This window comes from Dunckerocampus dactyliophorus, chromosome 13 (assembly GCF_027744805.1).
Source record: "Dunckerocampus dactyliophorus isolate RoL2022-P2 chromosome 13, RoL_Ddac_1.1, whole genome shotgun sequence".
Lineage (NCBI taxonomy): Eukaryota > Metazoa > Chordata > Actinopteri > Syngnathiformes > Syngnathidae > Dunckerocampus > Dunckerocampus dactyliophorus.
The window spans coordinates 5,353,053-5,379,648 of record NC_072831.1 but is presented as its reverse complement, the minus strand read 5'-3'; the positions used below and the strand labels follow the sequence as shown (position 1 = coordinate 5,379,648).

The window sequence follows — 26,596 nt, the reverse complement described above, 5'->3', positions numbered from 1 at the left end:
CTTTTACGTCATGCCCTCCCAGTCCGCGCCACTAGTTTTGGGGCTAACCTGGCTTAAGCTTCACAATCCCCTCATAGATTGGAACAAGTTGCACGTCTCCAGTTGGAGCCCCTTTTGTCATGCTAACTGCCTCCGTTCGGCTCGGTCCGATGTTCCCTCTTTCAATTTCCCAGAGGAGGAGATAGATCTTACAGGTATTCCTAGCGAATACCACGACTTAAAGCAAGTGTTCAGCAAGGACCGTGCTCAGACACTTCCCCCTCATCGACCATACGACTGTGCCATAGAATTACTGCCTAACGCCACCTTTCCGAGCGCCAAATTGTATAACATTTCCACTCCAGAACAAAAGGCGCTCAAGGAATATATATCTTCTTCGCTAGCAGCCGGTCTTATTCGACCCTCTTCCTCGCCACTTGGGGCGGGTTTTTTCTTTGTCGCCAAAAAGGACAAATCCCTTCGGCCCTGTATCGACTACCGGGGGCTCAATAGCATTACTGTCCGCAATAGCTACTCTTTGCCACTCATGGATTCTGCCTTTTCCGCCTTACATTCAGCACGCATTTTTTCGAAATTAGACCTCCGCAACGCCTACCATCTGGTACGCATTAAGGATGGAGATGAGTGGAAGACCGCGTTTAACACACCGCTGGGGCACTTCGAATATCTGGTTATGCCTTTTGGGCTCACGAACGCCCCGGCGGTGTTCCAAAACCTCATTAATGACGTCCTCAGCGACATGATAAATCAATTCTGTTTTGTATATCTAGATGACATACTTATCTTTTCCAGGAATCTGCAAGACCACATCACTCATGTCCGACTAGTTCTCCAGCGATTAATGGAAAATAGGCTCTATGTGAAGGCAGAGAAGTGCGACTTTCACGCCACTTCGGTGCCATTTCTGGGGTACATTGTGGAGAAGGGTCAGCTGCGTGCCGATCCCGCCAAGATCCAGGCGGTGGTCGAGTGGCCTACTCCTAAATCAAGGAAGCATTTGCAGAGGTTCCTCGGGTTCGCCAACTTCTACAGGCGATTCATACGTAATTTCAGCAGCAAAGCAGGACCTCTGACTAGGCTTACATCACCAAAAATTCCGTTTGTATGGACCCCAGAGGCTAATTCTGCGTTTAACACACTCAAAACATTGTTTACGTCCGCTCCGGTTCTGGTACATCCTGATCCTAACTTACAATTTTCTGTTGAGGTTGACGCTTCTGATACGGGAGTGGGAGCCGTCCTGTCCCAGCGGTCCCCGGTCGACCAGAAACTGCATCCTTGCGCCTTCTTCTCGCGTCGCCTCACACAGGCTGAAGGAAACTACGATGTGGGCAACAGGGAGCTGTTGGCCATCGTTCTCGCGCTGCGGGAGTGGCGGCACTGGCTGGAGGGTGCAGTTCATCCATTTATAGTTATCACCGACCACAAGAACTTGTCCTACATCAGAACCGCCCAGAGACTTAATGCCAGACAAGCCCGTTGGTCACTGTTCCTAACACGCTTCAATTTTTCCATCACCTACAGACCCGGATCACGCAATATTAAACCCGACGCCCTTTCCAGAGTCTTCAGTTCCACGGAGGAGGGAACAGCGCCGGAGACCATCATACCTGTGGCCCGGGTGTTAGGCGCGGTTCGGTGGGAGGTGGAGAAGAAGGTGTCGGAGGCAACTGAAGGGGAGGAGCCTCCAGAGGGTTGTCCGGCTGGCAAATTGTTTGTCCCAGAGACACTAAGATCGGACGTATTGCAGTGGGGTCATGCATCCAGAGTTACCTGTCACCCAGGAACCAGACGAACCCAGCTGGCTTTGGCGCAGAGGTTTTGGTGGCCCTCCATGGCGGCGGATGTAAAGGAGTTCGTCGCGGCCTGCTCTGTCTGCGCCAGAAATAAGTCGTCCAATCGACCTCCGGCGGGCTTGTTACAACCGTTGCCCATCCCGACCCGTCCCTGGTCACATATAACGATGGACTTCGTTACCGGACTACCCCCTTCCAGAGGAAACACCACAATCCTGAACATTGTTGACCGGTTTTCCAAGATGGTACATTTTATAGCATTACCTGGACTACCTACTTCACTGGACACAGCTCGCCTCTTGGTGAGACATGTCTTCCGCATCCACGGCATTCCACTCAATATCGTCTCCGACAGAGGACCCCAATTCACTTCCAAGGTGTGGAAGTCCTTCTGCAAGTTACTCGGGGCATCGGTGAGCCTATCATCCGGTCACCATCCACAGACCAACGGCCAGACAGAGCGGGCCAACCAGGACCTCGAGGCGGCCTTACGCTGCGTCTGCCACCGACACCCGTCATCCTGGTCCATCCACCTCCCCTGGGTGGAATACGCGCACAACACTCTTGTCAGCTCGGCCACAGGTATGTCACCCTTCAAAGTCGCTAATGGATACCAGCCTCCTCTTTTTCCGTCCCAGGAGGCGGAAGTGTCGGTGCCATCGGTCCAAGTCCACCTGCGCCGCGCCCGAAGAGTATGGCGGGAGACAATAGCTGCGCTGAACCGCACGGCGGACCGTAATCGACGCCTGGCCGACCGCCACAGGATCCCGGCACCCGTCTACCAGGTCGGCCAGGAAGTCTGGTTGTCATCCAGGGACTTACCGTTGGCCGGAACCAGCCGGAAGCTGGCACCCAGATTTGTGGGACCGTACAAGATCGACTCCATCATCAGTCCCTCCTCCGTCAGACTTAAACTACCTCCAGCACTCAAAGTACACCCGGTATTCCACGTCTCCTGCCTCAAACCTGTGTCCTCCAGTCACCTGTGCCCCCCGGCCGAGTCGCCTCCTCCGCCGCGCCTGATCGATGGCCATCCAGCATACACGGTGAAGGCTATCTTGGACTCCCGAAGGAGGGGCAGAGGATTCCAGTACCTGGTCGACTGGGAGGGTTACGGCCCTGAGGAGCGTTCTTGGGTCTCCCGCTCCCTTATCTTGGATCCGTCACTCATAAGCGACTTCCACCGTCTCCATCCTAACAAGCCAGGTAAGCCGCCAGGAGGCGTCTTATGAGGGGGGGACATACTGTCATGTTCTGCATTCTGCTCTGCTGCCCTCTGCTGTTTTTGTGTTGCAGCACATCCCTGAACATGACCCAGACCTAATCACACACACCTGCAGCTCATTACCTCCTCCCTTCTTAAGCTGCAGCCAAACAATCTACCAGTGCCAGATTGTACTCCTTGACTTCCTGACCTCCCGTTCCTTGCTACCGCTCAGTCCGGCTCCACTACCTTTTCCCTGCTTTCTGGCCCGCTACCTGTACTTGTACTTGCTTGCTCAGTATTTACTAGTGTTTTCCTGTTGGTTTGCCTTCAGCGTTTTTCTGTTGTTACTTCTAGTTTTTTCCTGACAGCCTTCTGCTGTCAGTGTTTTATGTTTGTTACCCAGAGTGGATTTTCCTTTGTTGTACTTTACCTGTTTGGACTCTTTTTGTTATTAAACTTTATTTTGTATTTTGAAGTCGTCCTAGTCTTGCGTTGGGATCCTAATTTTCCTGCTGTGGCTTCTGCCACTCGTGACAGATATAGCTTCATGGTCACATTCTGGTCATCATGGAGAAGGCATGGAGAGTAAACTGTAATTCCAAGTGTGACCAGTAGATGTAGTTCTATCCTCAGTCATGTTGAGTAAATGTCTGAAGAAGAGACACTTGCTTCCGGTATTCTGCATCAAGAACATCGCGGCACTGTGGTCTCCAACCGACCACAGTGTACCTTTCTGGACCAGGTTCCATGTTCCATGGCAAGCTCATTCAACAAGTCTGGTATTTTAAAGATAAGGATCAAGACTGCAATGACAGCGCAACTGTTCTGGTGGGCTACTGTTTATGTTTAATCTTTGTGTGTAACATCTTTCTGTGTACGGTACTAAATATCCCATGTCACAACGTGGAAACATGCGGCTTGTAGACCAGTGCAGCGTATCTAGGAATGAATCTGTTTTTCTCTTTAAATTTTGTGGATGCGGCTTAAATACTGGTGCGTTCTATAGTCCGGAAATTACGGTAAATTAACTTCACTGCCAAAGACGTCTATTGATGTCTTTTCAAAAAGTAACGTTGACTGCCAAAGACGTCTATTGATGTCTTTTGCTTTTTTCGCGGGAGCTACAGATCAAAGTCTTATTCACCTTGTAGGCAATGTATTTCTGTCCCAGTAGGGGGCAACAGTTCTCTTTCCCTCCAACCGGCAGCGGCAGATTGTCTATGAAGAAGACGATTGCGGGTTGCGAGAGGAAAATGGCGAAACACATGCAGAAATCGAGCGGAGACAAAAAATAAAGGCAGCTAACACTGTCACAGAGCTTGTCTGGCGGTGGATCTGCCTTTAGTAGTGACACGATCGAGAAAGATAGAGGTGACATGGGTGAGGTAGGTGACGTAGACACAATAGCAGTTGACAATGGCAGCCGAAGCAACAAGCTGAGCCTGACACCTGAAGCAGTTCAGAGTCGGGTGACTCAGAACCCGACCCTAATTCTTCTGAAAAGTGGCTGCCTTCTGGATCAGTCAGCAGCAGGGATTCATCCCCACATCCAGCAGAAAGTTTCTTTCGATAGTTTCAATGTTTATGTAGTCCTAAAACTCAATATTCTGTGGGTCTTGAAAGTTCAGGAAAAATGCCCAAAAACTCTGGCAGTATGGAGCTCTCTGCTCTGAACAAGGCTGGCAGTCAATGGGTTAAATATGAAAACCGACTTACTCGGCAGCCATCTCTGAACATGTCTTTACCCATCCAGTCCTCCAGCATCCTGAGAATTGATGCTCCCTGGACAAAATCAAAATACCATCAAAAGTGTGTTGAGTAATAATAACATGTTTGTCTGCCTTTAGCAAGTTCAACTTCAAGAATCTAGACTCAAATATTTGATTTTCAGTGTTTCCAAACCTTGCTGTATGAAATGGCATCAAACACAGAGGTGATTTCCGCCGGGGTGGACACATTCACAATTATTGGGTGGGACGAGAGGAGGGCATCATCCACCATAACAGGGAGGACATCACTGATGAGCATGATGTCCCTCTGCAGGCCAAATGAAGGAGACAGCCGTGTCAATCTAATGACGTCTTTAAAGTAGCCTTCTTCGGTTTTCGGTATTTTCTGTGTAAAACTCACCATACCCCAGCTGGCCTCGGCTTTCTCGACACCAATGTACTCAAAGAAGCTAGCGAAGCCTTCATTGAGCCAGAGGTCATCCCACCAATCCATAGTCACAATATTACCAAACCACTGCAAAAAAGATTGGCAATCAATGGATTGATTCATTAGATTTGTATTTACTGTATATTTAACTTTTAGATTTAGCGTTTAGTTTTTACGCTTTGTAAAAACTGTGTAGATTAAGTTTCTTGTGTTTGCATTTCGGATCATTATCGTGTATTTAACTTGTGAGAAATATTTATGCTGTTACAGTATTTGTGTTGCACGACAGTGAGTGATACCAACTCTGATATCCCTTCACTTTTTCTCGTTTGGTACGTGTGGTTTTTGTTATTGATTTAGCTGTTAGCTGTTAGACTGACGAATAACAAGAAAATAAGAAAATAGTCAGTGAATTGGCTGTTTCCTTTGTCAGGGTGGTGCCTCTTTGATTTGATGAAAATTTGTGTAATTGATAATCACAATATTTTTAAGTTATATTTGATAGCCTCGTTGTAACAGATTCACCCTTCAAAAGGTAATGCATCATACAACTCGATGATTTGTAATCCTTGCAGTTATGGCTGCAACTAACCATTATTTTTATTAATTGATTCATCTGAACACAAAGAGTTTGTGGTTTGGTCCGCGAAATATCAAAAAATGTCCATCACTGTTTTCCATCTTCAAAGTTGATGTGTGTGAATATCTTATCTAAATATAAAAGGTCTGCTTTCATGCATGACTAAGGAAATTGTTTTAAAAATAGTCACATTTCAGAGGCTGAAATCGAATATTTACATTCTTTAATCAAAACATGATTACTCATTACTCATGATTACTAAAATAGTTGCCGATTAATTGGATAATTGATGAATTATGGATTCATTGAATAATCATTGCAGCTCTACTTGCATAAATCATGTAATGAAAGCTTGAGGTGGACATCTGAATGTCTTCAGCCGTCAGTCAAATTATTTGATTTCATAACTCAAGTTGGGGGTTCACTGCTCAGAAACCTTTAGGAGGGCGATCAACTAAGATGTCACCACGTGCATATTTGTGTTACAAGTGACCCACTGATGCCTCCTTCCCATGTCTTTGGACTCTTGATATAAGTTTATTGACACAGCTTCCAACCTTCACCCTTATCATAGCTGTTATCTTATTCCAAGACCCGCAGACAATAAAAAGCTTGAACTGCAAAGGAAGTATAGATAAAAGTCAACTCTGAACTCTTGTCTGTGATCATGTGATTATAACAAACGTGCGTCCACTGCTGTGTGACAATAGTCTCGGCATTGTCCGATGATAATTAACTTGCCAGATCAAGGTTTTTACATGATAAGCAGACAATATACTAAGATAAGATAAAGATAAAAGAAGTGGATAATGCCTTCTTTTTAAAGGAAAACTGCACTTGCACACATCTTTCCCTTTTCCGTGTGTTCTAGACAGCCTTCTAACCTTAACTTTTTGAGCCTGAATATACGGTGAATGAGCTACAGGTTTTAGAAGCTGAGGGTGAAATGTCAGAGCAGACGGGGGATGAGAGAGTCAGGACCGGCATGACTTGGAGGTGGCCAGTGTGGAGCTTTCCATGCTGTGCCAACAAAAATCGAGTGGCACACAGTGTTGCCATCGATGGAAAGGCTTTGTGTATCTGGTGAGGAGAACACTGCTCCAAGAGACTGCATCACAACGAACAAAGAATTGTTAGTGCTAAACAAACCCTTCAGTGGTAGAAATTTTTTCCACCTACTCAAAATGACCTGGAGAGGACGCCCAGGCCAGCTGGACCAGACGGACAACTGTCCATAGAGTAAGTCACCATGATATGATTACGCCAGAAAAGTAGTTCCTCTGTGTTAGCTCCTATGATAACAATGTCGATATAGCTTGGTGAATGTGCAGGTCATTAGATGCACCGTAAATTCCAGACTAGAAGGCACTACTTTTTTCACACCCTTTGAACCCTGCGGCTTCAGCAATGATGCAGCTGATTTATGGCTAAAAGAACTACAGCAGATTCAAGAAGTTGTGAATTAGAGTCGTAACGTGGACGTTAATATAAAGTCTTATGCGGCGATCGTGTTTTGATCTTACAAATCTTAAGTAGAATTATTACAGCTTCTTCTTGGACTGCTGTTAACTCAGATGAAAAAAAACGTGTCACGTTTCACTCATCAGTGCTAACGAGTAATGCTGGGAACACCGACCGTGGGTCGGATTGCTAGGTTTATAATGCGTCTTTCTGTGTAAATATCCCATGTTACAACGTGAGGCTTGTCAACAAGTATATACATGTCATACAAAAAAAAATTCTCTTTAAATTTGGTGGGTGCAGCTTAGACTCAGGTGCGCTCAAGTCCAGAATTTACGGTAAATGCCGCATTGTTGGCGGTTTTTGGATGGTTTTTGGAAAGAACTGTATAGGTGGAACAGGTGAATCCTCATTATCTGCATTGTTAGTGAATAACTGCCATCCAGAGGTGGCTACCTAGATCACACAAAAAAGGAAAATATGCGTGTTCTTGTCTCACATGAGGATTGTGCAATTTTTTTTTTTTTTAAAAGTGCAGTTTTCCTTTAACATAACCCTGACAAATAATTAAAAAAAAAACCCTTTCCTTGCTAACGTTTGCCATGGATAGATATCAATCTGATATTTCTATCAAAATTACACCAATTTCCTGTCAAATTAAGAGCCATTACCTGGTGAACGAGTTCATGTGCAATAACACTGGCAACTCGCTGCTTATTGTAGGAGGACGACTGGTTCTCATCATACAGCAAGTTGGTCTCCCTGTAGGTGATGAGGCCCCAGTTCTCCATTGCACCAGTTCCAAAGTCAGGGATGGCTATCTTGTCTAGATAAAACACAAATACACAGATCTACATACTGTACTGCACAATCCATTGAAGCAATTGCTTTCAAAATGTTATACAACTTTTCAGGAAGTGGTGATTAGTGATTGACAATAACATCATATCTTGAGTGACTACAGGCACGTAAACCACATGGCCAGATGACAAGAGAGATGCGGTGTTTCCTCATGCAGACGGTATTCGGGTATTTAACATACCGAGTTTTGAGATGGAGTAGGTCATATTGAAGTAGTCCTCAAAGTAATCAAAAATGACCTTGGTTGTGTCCGCTGCATATGTTGCAGTTGATAACTGACTTGGCTGGGCGTAGATTCTCAGCTAGAAAGATGAAGGCAATAATCTGTAAATCCCTATTATCAAGCCATCGACAAATGTTTGCGAAGTAATGCCATTTGTGGTAAACTCACAGGAATTCCTCGGGCAGATATTCTTTCCACATGACCGAACTGGTGCACAGCAAAACATACCAAATAGGTACTCATTGGAATGGACTTCTGGAAGGAGGTTCTCATTTTGTTGCCAGATAGTCGTTCTGGTGCACTCTGAGGGGACAGTGGAAAAGACTAATGAGGCTAATGTGCATGTCACTCAGTCTGAGACGTTGGCTACATTCCCCAACCCCCCAAAAAGAGGCAAGAGATTGGTTCTGCTGTTAGTATTCACAGTGTACTCTCTGGTCCTTCTTTGCATTTTTTGCAGTGGATGGCGTTGTCTTGTTGAAAGACCCAGCCATCCCTGCACAGACTTGAGGGATGCCCGTGAGTGATGGGGATTTTGGCTCTTCTAAGGGAGCCTGTACTTTCGGCTCCCTAAGGTCCTGTCCACACGTGGGCGCTGCTGTTTTTGTTGTTTTTTTTGCGGATTGAAAAAAAACTTGCGTCCAGTAAGTACTCACATCCACACGGGAATGGATCACTGCGTGAAAACGGTGTAATACATAAGGCACACCTACATATGGCGCCGTAAACAGACACACAGGCACAACCACGTGATACACCACAGGCATAGATGAAGAAAGAACACATGCGCATAAGGTCCGTCGTCTTCCGCTTGCCTGGACCTGACAACGAAGTGGAATTACTGTGGTACCTCGGTGAACGTCCGCCCCGGATGGCGCGTTTTTCAGTTAACATCCCAAATTTTTGCAAAAATTTTGCCTTGGCTTGCTTTTGCCCGCTTGTTTAGCATCCAAAATACCGTCCGGTTTGTTTACAGCGGCATCTTGGATCACGTGCTGAAGAAGAAATCTCACAATACTTGCACATGATCGCACAATGCGTTGGGGAAAGCGGACGGCATTTTAGGGCAACAGCGTTTGCTTATATCACAGTTACACAACGTAACAAACATGGACCGCACAAAAGAGAAAGGTGATGGACTTCACCGAGACAAGGGTGCAAGACCGCAGAATTTTACGGCTTCAAGAGAAGACCATCATCATTTCAGAGGTATGTAAATGTGACAGGAGTGGCTCTGTTATAGGCTGCACGCACACACATCTACCCCGGTTCCCACGTTAACAGTCTGTCAACCCGGCGTCACATCGAGAGTGACCGTGACCACAACACTCATTTCTGGTTCCAACAACAAAACATAAGCATTCCAATTTTTTTTTGTATGTTCACAGCAGAAGGAGTCAAACATTTTCTATATTAAACGGCAATGTACATATTTAGTTTGATATAATTTTTACATTTTTGCTAATTGTGGTTGTTATTTTGTTAATTCATGGATTTGTGGGGGGGTTCCAAAAAAAACTAGGTAAAGGTGATGTTAAATGTTAAGTTGTCCATTTGTTTGTCATTTGTAATTATTTTTTGCATCATTTTCTGCATGTAAAACAATAATTATTGTCTATGAAATGTGTTTTGTGTTCAAATTTTTGGGTGTCCGGAATGGATTAATTGGGTTTACGTTATTTTGCATTATAAAATTTGCTTTGGTTAGAGTCTGTTTTGGTTTGAGTCAGACCTTCCGGAACTGATTAATGACGTTAAATGAGGCACCAAAGCACTTTTGCGAGTCACTTTTGAGTATAAGACCCACAAAAATATCCAGAGATTGTCCATTGGGAGTCATGCCAGTCGAAATATTCAGATATTTCGTTGGCTTTTTGGCAGTAGTACACAACCTCTCATCATTTTCAGAAAGAAGTGGTTTGTTTGTCCGCACGGCAACGACAAGGCGGCGTTATCAGATTTTCCCATTCTGGAAGCCTTGGACTTTGGACAGAAATGAAGTCCACAGCTTTAAACAGATGTCTAGCAGGGCAGCTTGAAACTAGAACCCTTTAAATCAATCTCCAAAATAAGGAGCACATGACGGCAGGGTGTGCATGAGCAACAATGAAACCTATATGGCAATCATCATGATTCACAAAGAATGAGTTTCTCAGCATAGGATTGGTGAAACATGCTTATATTTTCTGGAAGCTTACTTTTAGCTTAAAAGGTTCAGGCTTGAATGTAGGGGTCGGCGCGTCAATACAAATTTTGATCGATACGAGCGTATTAAACTAGTGTATGATATTAACACACCTTTCTTCTTTTGTATGTTGAAGGTCTACTGAGAACCTCCCTAAGATCATCCATCCATCTTCTATGGATTATCCTCACTAGGGTAGTGGGTATGCTGGCATCCCAGCTGACTTCAGGCGAGAGGCGGGGTACACCCTGGACTGGTCGCCAGCCAATCAAAGGGCACATTTAGACAAACAACCATTCACGCTCACATTCATACCTATGGACAATTTAGAGTCACCAATTAACCTAACATGCATGTTTTTGGAAAGTGGAGTACCCGGAGAGAACATGCAAACTCCACACAGAAATGCCCAACTGAGATTCGAACCCGGATCTTCCTGATCTCCAAAATGCAAATTCTTGCAATTTTTCAACAGATCTTAAAATTTTGATCAGGAGTGTATTTCTGCTATCATCTGCGATCCAAAGGAAAGCGTCATAGTGCTGTGTGAAGCAGGCTGGTTACACATTCATTTCTAATCTTTTGCCACTTTTAACGATCCTTTATCAATTGATGATGGGTTTTTTTCAAACATTGTATATGTAAAACCTACCTCAGGTGGCATGTTGGACAGAGCGCCATAGGCTGCGTCGTGAACGATGGAGATTTTAAACGTGGCCTTTTGGTTGGGTTCATCAAAGCAGGGAAATGATTTGCGGGCGTCTGTTGGCTCGTGATCGGTTGCCGCAACCTTTCTGTGAATTCCATGAATGACAGATGAGTCCAGACACTGCAACTTGTCCCTCCAAAACTAATTTTAAGTCTAAATCTGAGTATTTCCACTCAGTGAGTGAGTGTGTCAGGTTGTAAAATATATGAAATAAATCCAATCATTCTACTATTTCAAATATATAACACATAACACAAGGGAATTGAAGAACTTACTTGAGTTCTCCTTTTTCTATGTAAATGACTCTGTAAAACCCCACCACAGAGCCATTCAGCCACCCTTGGAAGTCCAAACTGAGCACATATATCTCTCCAGGGTTGGTGACAGGCAGCTCCTCTGTGGCCTCCACCACCACATACTCGTGATGTGTATATTCAAAGCAGCTCTTGACTGACACATGCATCTGGCGCCCATGCCCATCTAGCAATTTTAGCCTGGGCTTCTCGCTGACAAATGTATTCCTGATATGGAGCCACAGGTGGCGGGTGGGCTTGCTGACTTCCACATGGATCTCCACAGTGCCCGTGTAGGTGTCATCAACGAGGTCTGGTTCCAGCAGCAAGTCATAGTGAATGGGTTTCACATAGCTGGGTAGGCGGAAATTCTTCCAGTCCCCGTTGATGTCACTGGAAGGTTTGCAGGGGCCCCTACCAGGTTCAGGCGTCTGTGTAGGTTCTGCCGTGGGAGCTGGCGTAGAATGGACAGGGGTTGTGGTGGTTTCAGACCCAGAGAGGCCCACGCCAAGACCCACTGCTAAAGAACAGACCACAACTGTCACACAGATGATGACAACATGCTTTCCACGTATGCAGTAGCGCTTCTTCTCCTGCTCCAAGTCCATGTTGTCCACAGCCATCAGAAGCTCAAATGTATCAATTGGGCAGAATTTCTCCAGGTAAAAACCCTGAGGTTGCAACTGAAGGCTGAGGCTCCCAGAGTGTGTATATTAGCTGTGTGAGCTGGTCCAAAGCTGGCCTCTGTGGTGCTTAGGGGTGGGGACAACGAAAGAGAGGGAAAGCAATCCTTTCGTGGCAAGACTCGCGCCTCGTAGCAATAAGCACGCCCCCTCCTGTAAATCAGCAATCAGTCAGTCAGTCAAAAGCTGAACTTCAACTACAGTATGTGTGGCTTTACTGAAAAACTGCTGAGCACTTACATCTTACGGTAGAGGTGTCCAAACCTTTTCCACCACGAGCCACATACTGAATAATGACAGGATTCATGGGCCATTTTGATATTTTGTAAAGATATGCAAAGACGTTTGTACGAACTTGATCATTTTTATCCCTTTTTTTCCCATTTTCTCTGTTTTTTTAACTTTGTAAATATATCAACTTTTTTTCAGTGAAGGAGCACAAAGTAAATAGTATTTAGTAAGTACGGTATATCCACCTGAACTGCAATCATAGCTTGTTTTTAAGTTATTTTTGACATGGAAGATATTTGGGCATTTCCAACACATTCACCCATTCATGAACCCAAGTCCCAAGACAGCTTCTGAGTCTTATCTCATTCCTGAACTTTGGATGGGATTTATTTGTATTGCATCCACTCTTTAGGAAAAGCAATAGTCAAGGTCATGACTCTTTCTATGCAGTTTACAGCGTGTCATATGACCACTCAAATTCTTCCTTTTATTCCTTTTTCCTCTTTCCTCGTTCACCTGCAGCATCTTTTGTCACGGTTTACTGTTTCTATTTGTTTTCAAATGAACTAATCATGATTAATCACCATGTCACAGTATGTTACCTTATATTACCTCATCATATCATTTTCCTATGTATTTTAAACTAGCAAAGAGTACATTTGGAATACAGGAAGTGAACAAATGTATTGCAATTGATGTGAAACGGATGAGGGGTAGGATTAAATAAGCTTTGCTTCTTCCTTCTCCTTTTTGGACATGTAGAACTGAGAATTGTACTATGTGATGTATTCCAATGTAACTTGTATGCATGCTCAAAATAATTTAAACAATTACCATTAGCATGTCTGATATATGCCCATTTTTACTGAATTTGTATTTTTGTATGTATTAGCGGTGCCAAATTAACTTAAAATTTAAATCAAGTTAAGAGATGGCACATATATATGAAAATCTATTTACCTTTAATCGCAGAATATTTGAATAAACACACTTTTAACTGTGTTTTTATGAGCAATGAGGAGCTGCGTTCAAAGACTCCACGTCATTTAAGTTGAGTTCACATGTTTTGAGTGAATTTTATGGGATTTCCGAGCACACTTAAATGCAGCAAATTGCACTTCCTCATTAAGAGTTACAAAGTGAGTGATAAGAATATCCACATATTGATTTTCATTGCATTTCTGTTTATTTAGACCACCCATACAATGCGTAATAAAGATGTTCTTGTGATGTTCCGAGTGTCAGTGAACGCATCTCGCGGTCTGTCTCGTGATAATGGCTCGCCACGCTTCGTGGCTTGCCATGATAGGCGTGCATTAATTACGCAAAAAATGTAACGTAATTAATGAAATATATTAGTTAACGCGCTATTTTTGACAGCCCTGATTTAAACGTTACCATGTTGTACTGTAACAGTTTATGTTTTTATCACTCTTATTTTTTTATTTTTACATTTTTTTGGGATGGATGAAAATAAATTAGCTGATAATCATAATAAAATAATAAACAAGTAGATTTCAAAAAATAAATAAATAATTGAATAATAAAATATCACGAGACGCCCGCGGGCAGACCGTAGATGAGGACTCCTGATGGACACATCCATTGTTTACTAAATTTGACCTAGAATATGACCTTGTGGACATTGCTTAAAGCTGCAAGCTGCGTTGAATGGGACCTCGCACAATCATACCAGAATCGCATCGTCATCACACATAAACTGTTGTCAGCATTTTTTTTTTTTTTACCAAATTAAGCACTAATGTAAAGAAATACATCATAATAATGCAAGTAATGAAATAAATGTTTTTGAACAGCGCGTGTAACACGACTAGTTAAACAGTAGCCTACCAGAAAAATCACCCATTGCTGTCATCTTCCTCCTGCGTCTTCTTCAGTGTCGGAAGTGAACAGCCTCAAAATTCCTTCGTCACACATGTTGTCAGTCTCTCTCTCTTTTGTCAGTTGTCAGTCTCTCTCTCAGCGTCACTTCCGTCTCGAGGCAAATTTGCCTTTGATCTTGCGCTGTCTGCTTCATCACGCAGTAGTCCAGCCTTTCGAAACCCGTTTGTGATATTAGATTTTTTGATACTGGAGCAGTATCAGTATCAAGATCCACTGGCAAACTTGAACCTTTAACTTGAATGCTGCATCATACGCATTTGTTTGTGTTTTCCGTGTGTGCATGAAGCACAAAATGACTGTTCTTAAGCATACAAGACCATAAATTAGCCGCATCACTGTATAAGCCACGGTTCAAAGAGTAAGAAAAAGGTGGCGGTTTATATACCGGAATTTTTTGTATTTTTAAGCATTGTTTTTTGTTTTTTTTTTGCAAAACCGATTAATTCATTTTCGGCGGAGATAGCAAGAGTTTAAACCAAAGATGTGCACAGATCAGGCAAAACCCTTTTGATTTTCTCCATGATGAAAGTTGTAGATTGTTGTTAGAGGGACTGGCTTATTAAACAGTGTGCCAACAGTGCTCATAAAAAGCCAGACAACAGTTTCCATTTTTAGCATTTTATTTTATTTCATATATCCTGTTGTTCCTGTAAATAAAAGTGAAATGAATCACAGACCAATCTCAGAGACTTGTGGTGTAACTGTGTTAGTTAGCTGACCAATGACGCTGAGGGCATCTTAGACGGGCGTCAGAGCTGGGGGACAATGACTGCCAGTTTCAGTTTCCACACTTACACAAAGTCAAAAGTGGTGTTTTGTGATAAAAATACACTACAAACACAGTTGGACTGGAAAAATGGGGGAAATGTACGCAAACCGATGCAATGTTTTTGGGTACACTTTTTTAAAACAGAGGCGTACGTTAACTGAGGTTCCACTGTATAACACATTCTGTTGTTCCTGTAAATAAAGAAAGCACTCAACTTATATTCTACTTATATTATATTATACTATATACATAATTATATATATAGAACTTATATTTCAGTGATTCCCAAAGTTTAACACCTCATTGTGCCCCAAACGCATTTTGCTGTATCCAAAACATACTCCGACAAAATGTTACACCCCATTAAACGTAAACAGCGCATTCCACACACAATGTTGCTAAAAGTGAATACAGAAAATGTATATGCAAATGAGCTGACATCTGCATTGTTGAAAAGGGGGCTGGACCGAAAGGCAAAGCTCTGAATTTACAGGTCGATCTACGTTCCTACCCTGACCTATGGTCATGAGCTTTGGGTAGTGACTGAAAGGACAAAATCGCGGGTACAAGCGGTCGAAATGAGTTTTCTCCGCAGGGTGGTTGGGATCTCCCTTAGAGAAAAGGTGAGAAGCACTGTCATCCGGGAGAAGCTCGTAGTAGAAAGTCCGACCGGTAGGAGGCCTCGAGGAAGACCCAGGGCACGTTGGAAAGACCATGGCTCTCAACTGGCCGGAGAAAGCCTCGGGATCCGCCTGGATGAAGTAGCTGGGGAGAAGGAAGTTTGGGCTTCCCTGCTTGGGCTGCTGTCCCCACGACCCGACCTCGGATAAGCAGAAGAAGATGGATGGATGGATGGATGGATGGTCTGCATTGCCACACAATGGGAACTTCAGAGTATTTGGGTTATTTCTCCTTTTTTTGTCAATCTTCAGACAATAACAAAAGTGATTTGTTTTAAATTGAAGTGCAATTGTTGCTAAAAGAGACTGAGTCCATTTTATTTTCATTGTTTTTTTTCTTTTTTTGTTTATTTTTATTTTAAAGCTCTTGACATTCCAGTTATAATGTTAAATCCCAGGGATGTCCATAAAAATGTAATATCAGTTGATATCGGTATCAGGTTTTTTCCTATAATAAAAACTGATACTAAAAAACTGCGTATATACTGTGTATATATATTTATATATAGGCCTTTGGGCTCCCTTACTTGTTGTCATGGGGGCATCCAGCGGCGCCAATAGGTGAAAATACTTCATCATGTCCTGGGTTATTTCTCACATTCGTAACTGGGCTTGATATGTTGAAACCACGAGCGTGGGTGTGACGGCAAAGAGAGTATCAACATTAGCTAATTTGTTAGCTTGTAGCGGAGCCGGCTCAAGCTAACTTGTTAGCTTGTAGCGGCGCAGGCACGGTCTCGTTGTCTCTGTTGTGAGTCGACGTTTTTACACACGTCGAGGGTCACCAAATGTGGAGATGTGATTCACAACGACAAAGGAGTCGAGGTAGGTGGCACCAATCAGTTTAATCTCCACTCAATTCAACAACAAGCAACAATTCTTTAGCAATAGCTAAGTGGCTACAACAACCTCATGACCCAGAAACAGAAGTACACTTGATAGATAGATAGATAGATAGAGATGTGATTACAGATGTGATCTTACACACATTGGTATGGGTTGATATCGCAATCGGAAATTGAAAGTTAGCCAATATCGGCATATCGTTTATTGGCAAAAATGCCAACATCGGACATCCCTATTAAAGTTTATTGCTTTTGATACGGTGTACTCACATGATGACACCATATATTATCATTACATTAATGAAAAAGTGGTCTCAAAATAACATTGACAATAATATCGTTTATCGACAATAATTTGTAGGACAATTATCATCCAGCAAAATTTTGTATCGTGCCAGGCCTAGGTGTGAGTCATTCCTTTAAGGAGAGAGGTTAGGACGTTGATGCAAGATGGCGACAGCTGATGATGCAGACCTCTATTTCTCTTTAAAAAGTGAATTTCCTATTTGACTGGATAGCTTCCTTTCGTTCTTTTTCAAACTGTCCACTCTGTCTAAGACTGTGACACTTTGACAATTGGCATATAAGAAGTACAGCTGCCACGATTCAACCTTTGCTATGTCTCCTACGGAGAATCTACGCAGATATGTCATACTTTAGTGTTTGGAGTAGGATCAGTTGTGTTGCCAGATAGCTCAAGTATGGTCTTGATAGTTTTTTTTGTCATTTTCTTTGGACCTTTTGAGTTCATATTGAGACGTTTGTCAACAAAACCAGGGGCTGTCTTTGTGATGTTTTTTTTAAATGGGGCTGTAATAATTTGGGGTATCTGGTTGTTCTTCAATAAAGGTGTGGGAGAAGCCTTCGGAGTCCTATTAGGCTTTTTGTTGATGGATGATGACTTTGGTGGAGTCTTTTGGTACTTCTTCTTCGGCAGTCGGGAGAGTCGTGTGACTCCCACCACCTTTAGCTTAATGGGTGCTTCAGCTATTCCTGCCATGTTCCGAGCTTGGCAACGGTATTCACCAGCATCCTTGTAAGATAAGGCATCCAAGCTGATTATTGACCAGCGAACTCCAACTCGAGGAGATCCCTGCATGCCTAGAACAGGAGTTGCACTGTCAGCAATCATCTGCACACACTGTTGTTATGCTAAGCATTTTAAGGGTTTAACTCCTCGCACTCACACACTTCCACCTACGTAGTATGAATAGCTGAGCTGAATCCCAGATTGATTGATTCATTAATTGATGAAGACGTATCCCTAAATAATGGTTTACAGTCAGCCCTCTCCACATCGCGGTTCAATTTTCGCAGCTTCACTCTACCGCGTTTTTTCGTATATACAGCCTATTATTAGTCAAAACATATACCTATTTAAGCAAATTGTATGTATTTTTGTCTAAATCAAGCATTTTCAAGCATGAAAATGGCTAAATGAACTAAAATACAAATCTTAAGGAATTAAGACGCATTCATTTGAATGTAGTTTTCTACATTGGTCACTAGGTGTCAGTAATTGTTGGGTGAGACAAACACCAGCCTTGATCGCAACAGGCTTTTATTGCAGGTTGAAATTATCTCACAACAGGCACAATAATAATTACATGCTAAGCATAAGAATAACAGTGATGATAATAAGAACACGGGCCGTAATCCATGACAAGCTAAAACTCAACTCTGAACCCCCGACATCACTTCCTGTCCTCCAAACATCCGGAACACATTTACTGCGACACGCATGGGTTCGATTTATCTTAAATGGCTTATGTTATGTTATTATGTCTGCTATATTGGGTAATATGTGTGTGTATGGGGTGATATTTCACGTCTAGATGGCTCTAACGATGTTAAAAAATGTATTTAGAAGGCCGTAAACAGGTTTTCTCTGCCATAACTAAGAAAATATTCAATTTAAAAATAAGGAATCCTACTTCACGGAAATTCGCTTATCAGAGTCGGATCTGGAACCAATTAACCGTGATAAACGAGGGATTACTGTGTTCAAAATTCTCGTCTATTGTTGTTGAAGCTCTGACTGATTTAAAACATTAATCTTCCATGGAAATAGGGACCAAAATATAGCATATCATTATCATATTGCATCATTCAAAGAAATAAAGGATATGGAAGGCCAAATACATCTTACAACTTTCCAGAATCCTGGGAAGCTCTTCATCCTGCCGGATGATGTCCTGATGGCAGCAATCTGTACAAAGAAACATCACACTGATACGACTTGGTTCAAACACTCGATAGACACCTTAATGCATGTCTCACCAACATTGGTTGAAGTCTTGACCCAGGTCAAAGTTGGGGTTGGATAGCCAGTGGCATCACAACGGAGGATAACGTTGCTGCCCAGCGGAGATATGACTTTGGTGGCTGCAGGCTGTATGGAGGGTCTCATACAGCGAGGCAGCTCGACTTTGTTCAGCAGCATACCTGACTGACCCAGAGATCTGCTGCAAGTAACCAGCTGGTCCATGAGAACCACAGGACTCCCAATGGACATTGACAATGACACCACCAAGGAGATCTGGCAGTCACACAACCATGGGTTGTCATGGAGACCTAGGTATCCAGGAGATTAATATACAGTATGTTTAATGCACTGCATAACTAGGAGTGTAACGACATGCATAAAAATTAAAAGATGTGGGTGGGGGTGGCGGCACTTCGATCCATTTTGTACATGGAAGATGCTAAAACGCAGCCAATGTAGATCAATACAGTAACCCCTTGATTATTGTGGTTAATTGGTTCCAGACCCGACCGTGATAAGTGAATTTCCACAAAGTAGGATTCCTTATTTAAAAATTTTGTATTTTCATACTTAGAGCCTTAAAAACCTGTTTACGATCTTCGGTTCCGAAATATGGTTTTCAACATTATTAGAGCCCTGGAGACATGAAATAACACCCCATAGTAACCTTTATATTCACATTACCCAATATAGCAGCTATAATCTGTAAAAATAAGCCATCTAAGATATAAATACAACTCGTACTTGTGTGTGTTGCTGTGAATGTTTTCCCCTGGTGCTAGGGGATCTGTGTGAGGGAGGACAGGAAGTGACGCTGAGGGTTCAGAATTGAGTTTTAGCTTGGTGTGGGTTAAAGTCACAATAGTAGTTTGTGTTAGGGATTATTGTGCGTCTGTTGTTGAAAATCCAAATCTGCAATAAAAGCCTGTTGTTCCGAGGATCAAGTCGGGTGCTTGTGTGTCTCACTGAACATTACAGTAACATTACTGACACCCAGTGACCAGTGTAGAATACTGCATGTCATCACAGCGTCTTTGAATGCCATATTTGTATTTTAGCCATTTTTTTGCTTAAATATGAATGACGAATAATAGGCTGTATTCAACCACAAAACAGCATGACATATATTTTTGAAAACCTGTGACAGAGTGATGCTAATGTTAGCTACATACGCTTAGCTAGAAGGTTGCGTATCATTCAAGCATGCAGGCAGCCAATGCGATAAGTGTTTTGTAGAGCCGATCAAAGATCAAAGGAATCCCCACATTTACAACTGCACAACGTCCGAAATAAGATGAGCATTTATTCTGTATTTATGTAGGGATGTAATATATGTGGAAACCTTGGAAACACTTCCTGAATCTCTTCTTCTTCACTCACATATTGGCTTTAAACAAGCATTTACTGCCCTCTGCTGCATGCACCCAATACATAAGTAGGTACTCAACGAGGATTTTCTATCATCACGATGACGGATAATGACGAGCTGTACTCGTTTCATGCTCGTACTCGGCAAAAATACATTAACGGATGCTCGTCTAAAACGTGTATCCGACTCATCCCTAACTGTGAATCAGCACAAAATAAATAAATGCTTTAAATATATTTAGGTTACAAATTCATACCCAAAATTCTTCTCTGTACTGATCCTCCTCTTTGATCCGGAAGAGGGAACCAAAGATCCAACAGTTCCGCAGATAATATGGTCAACCTAAAGAAAGGAGAGCTGTTTGTTTGCTGAGTGGAAACACAAGTTGGGTAATTATTTACCAGCTGGTCACACCTGTTGCTGGACAGGTCCAGATAGGTGATGTTGAGGAGAAAGAGTGCAGCGTGAGAGGGAAGGCTGGATAGTCTGTTGTTGTGAAGACCCAGTGTGTGAAGGCGGGGCATGTCCCTAAGTCCCTCCCAAGGGAACGCTGTTAGGAGATTTCCATCTAAACGCAACTCTCTCAGGGCTTTCAGGTTCACAAAGCTGCTGGGATGGATGGTTGTGATTGAGTTGTAGGTCAGCCACAAAAAGAGCAGCTCTGACAGGTTGTAGAAGGCTGCCCGGGGCACCTTGGTGATCAGGGTCTTTTCGAGACGTAGTTTGACTGTGTCAGCTGGGACGTTGATGGGAACAGCTGAGATTCTGGGGTCACTGCATTGCACCCCCCTAGTAAAAGGAATCACAAAACTGTTAGAGCAGAGGTGAAAAATAAACTTCATATTTTATTTCTATGCCTGTGAATATTCCCATTCATCCAGGTCATTGTATTCTCGAGGCATTGAATCGATCACAACCAGACTGTTCAGGTTGTCTTAGAAGACATATCATCTCTCATCCGAACAGGCTTCATCAGTTCACGCTCAGTTCACGCTCAAACACTAGTCTGACTAGATAGGACAAACTAACGCTGTCCTACCTAGTCAGACTAGTGTTTGTCCCTATATCTACAGTGACGGACAAATGATACACTACTTGGCATCCTGACCAGATGACGGAGCCACCTCATCTGGCTCCTCAGTGCAGAGGAGCAGCGTTTCTACTCTGAGTTTCTCCCAGATGACAGTGCTTCTCACCTTATCTCTAAGGGAGAGCCCAGCCACCCTACGGAGAAAACTCATTTTAGTTTTTATCATTTATTATTTTTTATTACATTTTTTTTCAATCTCATGTTTCACCTGCATTCCTGCCTTCTATTGGATCTATAATTTACCAAGCTGCTGGAACTGTGAATTTCTTTTGGGGAATATTAAAGTGTCTCTTTTATTGCAGGTTTGGATTATCTCAAAACAGGCACAATAATGTTAACCCACACCAAGTTAAAACTCAACTCTGAACCCCTGAAGTCACGTCCTGTCCGAGCCGCCCACTCAGCTCCCTAGCACAGGAACACATGTACAGCAACACACCCAAAGTTCTTATTACTGTATGTCTACTATACTGGGTAATTGGAGTGTAAAGATGACTAAAGGGGTGTTATTTCATGTCTAGACGTGGACTTGCTGGTGTGTTTTGGATCATTGTCCTGCTGCAGAACCCAAGTTGGTTTCAGCTTGAGGTCACCAACAGATGGGCGGACATTCTCCTTCAGGAGTTTTTGGTAGACAGCAGAATTCATGGTTCCATTTATCACAGCAAGTCTTCCAGGTCCTGAAGCAGCAAAACAGCCCCAGACCATCACACTACCACCACCATATTTTACTGTTGGTATGATGTTCTTTTTCTGAAATGCGGCGTTACTTTTACGCCAGATGTAATGGGACACACACCTTCCAAAAAGTACAACTTCTGTCTTGTTAGAGTATTTGCCCAAAGGTCTTGGGGATCATCAAGATGTTTTCTGACAAAATTGAGACAAGCCTTAATGTTCTTTTTGTTCAGCAGCGGTTTTGGTCTTGGAACTCTGCCATGCAAGCCGTTTTTGCCCAGTGTCTTTCTTATGGTGGAGTCATGAACTCTGACCTTAACTGAGGCAAGTGAGGCCTGCAGTTCTTTGGATGTTGTTGTGGGGTCTTTTGTGACCTCTTGTATGAGTTGTTGCTGTGCTCTTGGGGTCATTTTGGTTGGCCAGCCACTCCTGGGAAGGTTCACCACGCAAGTGCGTAATTTGCATGGGGGATACGGGGGTCATGACCCCCGCAAAAATCAGATCCAGCCAATATATACCCGAATATAACCACATCATTACGATTTAATAAAAATATGCACTTACTTGCATTAACATGTTGATTTTCTTTATTTATTATATTTGCCAGCAAAACAGTAGCATGTTTAATTATCCGGTAATGTAATTCAATAAATAAATAAACAGGCAAAGATTTTAACCCCCCAATGGTAGACCCAAACTTACGCCCTTGTCACCACTGTTCCATATTTTTTCCATTTATGGATAATGGCTCTCACTGTGGTTCGCTGGAGTCCCAAACCTTTAGAAATGGCTTTATAACTTTTTCCAGACTCATAGATCTCATTTCATCTCAGTTAAGTTATGTTTTAACGGGGGGGGGGGGGGGGGGGGGGAATCACTTTTTCACACAGGACCATGTAGGTCTGGATTTTTTTCTGACTTAATCATAAAAGGTTTCATTTAAAACTGCATTTTGTGTTTAGTTGTGTGGTCATTGACTAATATTTACATTTGTTTGATGATCTGAAACATTTAAGTGTGACAAAATCAGGAATCAGGAAGGGAGCAAACACTTTTTCACACCACTGTACATTCCAAAAACATGCATGTTAGGTTAACTGGAGACTCTAAATTGTCCACAGGTATGAATGTGAGTCTGTATGTGCCCTGCGATTGACTGGCGACCAGTCCAGAGTGTACCCCGCCTGTCACCCGAAACCAGCTGGGATAGGCTCCAGCATACCACTGCGACCCTAATGAGGAGAAGTGGCATAGAAAATGGATGGATGGATGTATATGGGTATTTAATTAGAGCTGGAAAAAAAGGGAACGTGATGACAGAGAGCATAAAGAAGTCTCACTCCACCTGAGTTCGGATGTTCCTGAGTTTCCATAGGCGCAGGCACATAACGATGGGCAGGAGCATACTTCTAAAACAGGGTGCTGCAGGATGGAAAGAAGGAGCAGCAGATACATCCTTCATGAAAGAAATCCTGTCTTCACACAGGCTGTTTGTCTCTCCATATTCTCTTTCCTGTCCAGTCTGGGTTTGTGTCTACAAGGCAGAGTGAAACTGAATCCCAGATTAGCTGGGATTACACTCTTTACAAGTAGCATGTAATCCCACACTGCTCCAACAGAATAACAAATCACAACATCAGGGTCGTACTAAGCCAACGGAGGAGGGGCGTGTTTTTATTATCTGGAATGTACACAGTTAACTACCATAATAGCAGTTGCTAAAAGTAAACGTAATAGTGGTGAAAACAATTATTAACACAATGGGTAAAAGAGATCGGTACATGCATTCGCAATCTGATTTTTCTGTACAGAACGTCTTTTTCAGTACAGTGGCGTACCGATTTTCCACACGGTACACCTCGATTGAGGGACATTTCACTTTTGTTAAATATTTGTGTTTGAAATACTTCTTTGTCCCATGTATGTATGTTTTTATTAACTGGAAAACTCTCCAGGAAAAGCTCTGCTACTTTGTTGTAAAAGTCTGATCAACTTGTGGTGAGCTAGGATGTATAATCCTCCATCTTGGCAGTCAAATTCGTTCATTCATTCATCAGAACATAAAAATATCTTTGATGCATTTGACTTGCTGCTCTTTTTCTAAGTGTCGCATCTTATAATATGATGCACCCCACTTTAGGAACCTAGGCTATAGGCCACATAGATCAATTGTGGCCTAACACAGGGATCGATACTTACTGGGACCTACACTATTCTTTCTTTATGAAATATGCTAAAAAACAATCTAATATAGGTCAAGATATGCCAAGCAGTTAAATATGTTTAAAGAACAAACTACACATTAAAATGGTCAAATGTGGTGCTTTTAATGATGAAATTAATGATAAATGAATAAGTGTATTAATAAGATAATACTTAACAAAAATTACCAAAATTAGTTATGTATTTGACACTTTTAAAATGAAAATTATGCATTTTTTTAACATGTGTTATCTATCATTTATACAATTTATATAATTATTAATGTATTATTAGTATATAGTGGACAGATGTTAATAAATTAACAAATGATTCTTGATTATGATTTTTGATTTGAAGCAATTTTCAGTGTTATTTTTTGTCATTTTAATTTTATATTTTTTACGGATTTGGGACACCTAGATTTACTGTGCATAAATACTGTTGCAATGACTATTCTGACCGGCAGGTGGCGCATATGGACACGTATACTGTAGACTACTGCTGAGTAACAAACACTAGGTTCTTCTCTGGGCGGTCGCGGTTCAGAACTGAGCTGTCAAATCAGCCAGCCAGATCTCTGTTTTCATCCTAGAAAGTTACTACTGGATGTCATGTCCGTTGTAACTCCGCCTCGACACGACGAACATTATAGACGCGATTTCCTTGTGACGTCTTTGCAAAACCAAAGAAGGTGGCATACTCTTCCTCAACCTGTCAACAGCATGAAGCAGGCGGTAGTTCAGCACGAACGACACCGGGTAAGACCTTCCGACTGGACTCTGAAGTTAGCTTTAGCACGCAGTTTGTCAGGCGACTTGCTAACTGTCCAGCGGTAACAGACTTGGATGTGTAGCCATATACCACGGCATCGATTAGCTCCTGCCTTCTGCTTTGTTTACTTGAGATCATAAGACACCTCTGCGTTGGTTAAACTTGCCCTGTTGGGAGGTGGTGGGCAAGCCTGGTTTGCTCCCTGGAGTAAAAACAAACTAACCATGTCAGATTAGTCCGTTGAATATTAGCCTTTAAAAAGCAATCTTGCGTGGATTATACAGCGTGGCTACGCTAACTGTAACTACAGCCACCAACACTGTGTCTGTGTCTCAATTCGCGCACTTCCGTACTTAGACTCAGCCTTTTGAGTGCACAAGTGCATTCCTACTGTACAGCATGCAAACTTGCTTTGCGATGCCAGTATCCGGATATTTGCAACGCCCACAGTGGGTGAGGGCGCAGTGCAGACCACTTACCTCAATGGGTGGGCAATACTGCAAATTTTCGTATCGATCCGATACCAATACTGATATTTTTCAATATCATTGAATGATTTTGCCTTGTGTGTTTTTTAAAATAATTCTTATATTCAGAATAACAAACCTATTTGTAAATAATTTAACAATATACAAATACATCTATAACAGGCAATTTAACAATTTCAGCAAAATAGTACAATTACTATTACATCAAAATTGTTTGAGCAAAAGAGAGTCAATAGTGCAAAATAACAAAACAAAAGCCAAAACTCTTACTCTTTCAAACTATTCTAAATGCATATAAATGATGAATGAAAGGGTTAAACGACCATTTAAGGTGTACTTTGACCTTCATTTAAAATACTGTTCCCAAAGATGCGATGTGGCAGCGGGGCACCACACGGACACCATCTTCCTGTTTTGTCATGAGCTATTTCCTGAATTCACAAGGGTTTCTCACCTTTTTACCAAAATGCTGGCACTTGCAACTTTCTTTGGCTCCATTTTGGGTTACAGTATTGAGGTGAGAAACGCTATTGAATTCAAGGAACAACTCCTGTCAAAAGTTGATCTCGTTGCCACATTGTATCTTTGGGGGCAGTTGCGGAGAATCACGTCTTCAGTGAAGGTAAAAGTAATACAACAATATTCAAATGATAGTATTGGTTTATATCTTAATCCTTTTAAGCTCAAAATAGCTTTAATATCTTTAAATTATATAGTCAGCAAATAATGAGAACGCGTGTCATAAAGTGGAAATCAAAATGAAAGTGTTGTGAATACGATGTCGCCGATTGTCTTTAAGGCAGGGGCGTTTTTTTTTAAATTTTTAATTCAAGAGAATACGTTTCTCCAGTGTCTTGGCATTCAAACCAAGTAAAACCAAAAGCAAATCAATTGACTCTGTTAGCGTCCGTTTCGGTTAGAGCTGGACCTTCTGGAATGAATCAATGACGTTAACCACTGTATTTCAATAGATCCACCCAACCCTGCTAACTACCAAAAACATGAGAGCAGGGGTAGGTACGATTGCTGGATTGCAACCGCGTGACCTCGAGGTAGTCCCTTCCGGTATGACGCTTGTAGGGCGACCACGTACACACACAGTACGTTTGCGTTCATGTTCCACAGATTAAAGCGAGTAATGGCGCAA

General features: G+C 42.4%; 2 protein-coding genes across 4 annotated transcripts in view; both read right to left on the bottom strand.

The window, feature by feature from the left end:
- Nucleotides 1-12,095, bottom strand: part of enpep (glutamyl aminopeptidase) — a 31,625-nt gene extending 19,530 nt beyond the window's left edge. Inside the window, exons 1-8 of the mRNA XM_054797708.1 lie at nt 11,464-12,095; nt 11,123-11,276; nt 8,454-8,588; nt 8,244-8,364; nt 7,873-8,027; nt 5,134-5,247; nt 4,906-5,040; nt 4,720-4,785 (exon numbers count right to left, since the gene is read on the bottom strand). Of these exons, the coding sequence (XP_054653683.1) occupies nt 4,720-4,785; nt 4,906-5,040; nt 5,134-5,247; nt 7,873-8,027; nt 8,244-8,364; nt 8,454-8,588; nt 11,123-11,276; nt 11,464-12,095 (1,512 nt within the window). The remainder of the gene's footprint in view (nt 1-4,719; nt 4,786-4,905; nt 5,041-5,133; nt 5,248-7,872; nt 8,028-8,243; nt 8,365-8,453; nt 8,589-11,122; nt 11,277-11,463) is intronic.
- Nucleotides 12,096-16,307: 4,212 nt separating this feature from the next.
- On the bottom strand, nt 16,308-23,537 carry lrit3b (leucine-rich repeat, immunoglobulin-like and transmembrane domains 3b). Of its 3 annotated transcripts, XM_054796684.1 has the most exons (6): nt 23,334-23,537; nt 20,635-21,009; nt 20,477-20,562; nt 18,870-19,159; nt 18,728-18,794; nt 16,309-17,686 (listed from the first exon to the last, which is right to left on the bottom strand). In XM_054796684.1, the coding sequence occupies exons 1-6, from the start codon at nt 23,441-23,443 to the stop codon at nt 17,235-17,237; spliced, it is 1,380 nt and encodes a 459-aa protein (XP_054652659.1). In that variant the 5' UTR covers nt 23,444-23,537; the 3' UTR covers nt 16,309-17,234. The 3 variants fall into 3 exon arrangements, with proteins under 3 accessions (XP_054652657.1, XP_054652659.1, XP_054652658.1); XM_054796682.1 differs by having other exon boundaries at nt 16,308-17,686; nt 20,477-21,009; XM_054796683.1 differs by having other exon boundaries at nt 18,735-18,794; nt 18,866-19,159; nt 20,477-21,009.
- Nucleotides 23,538-26,596: the final 3,059 nt, after the last annotated feature.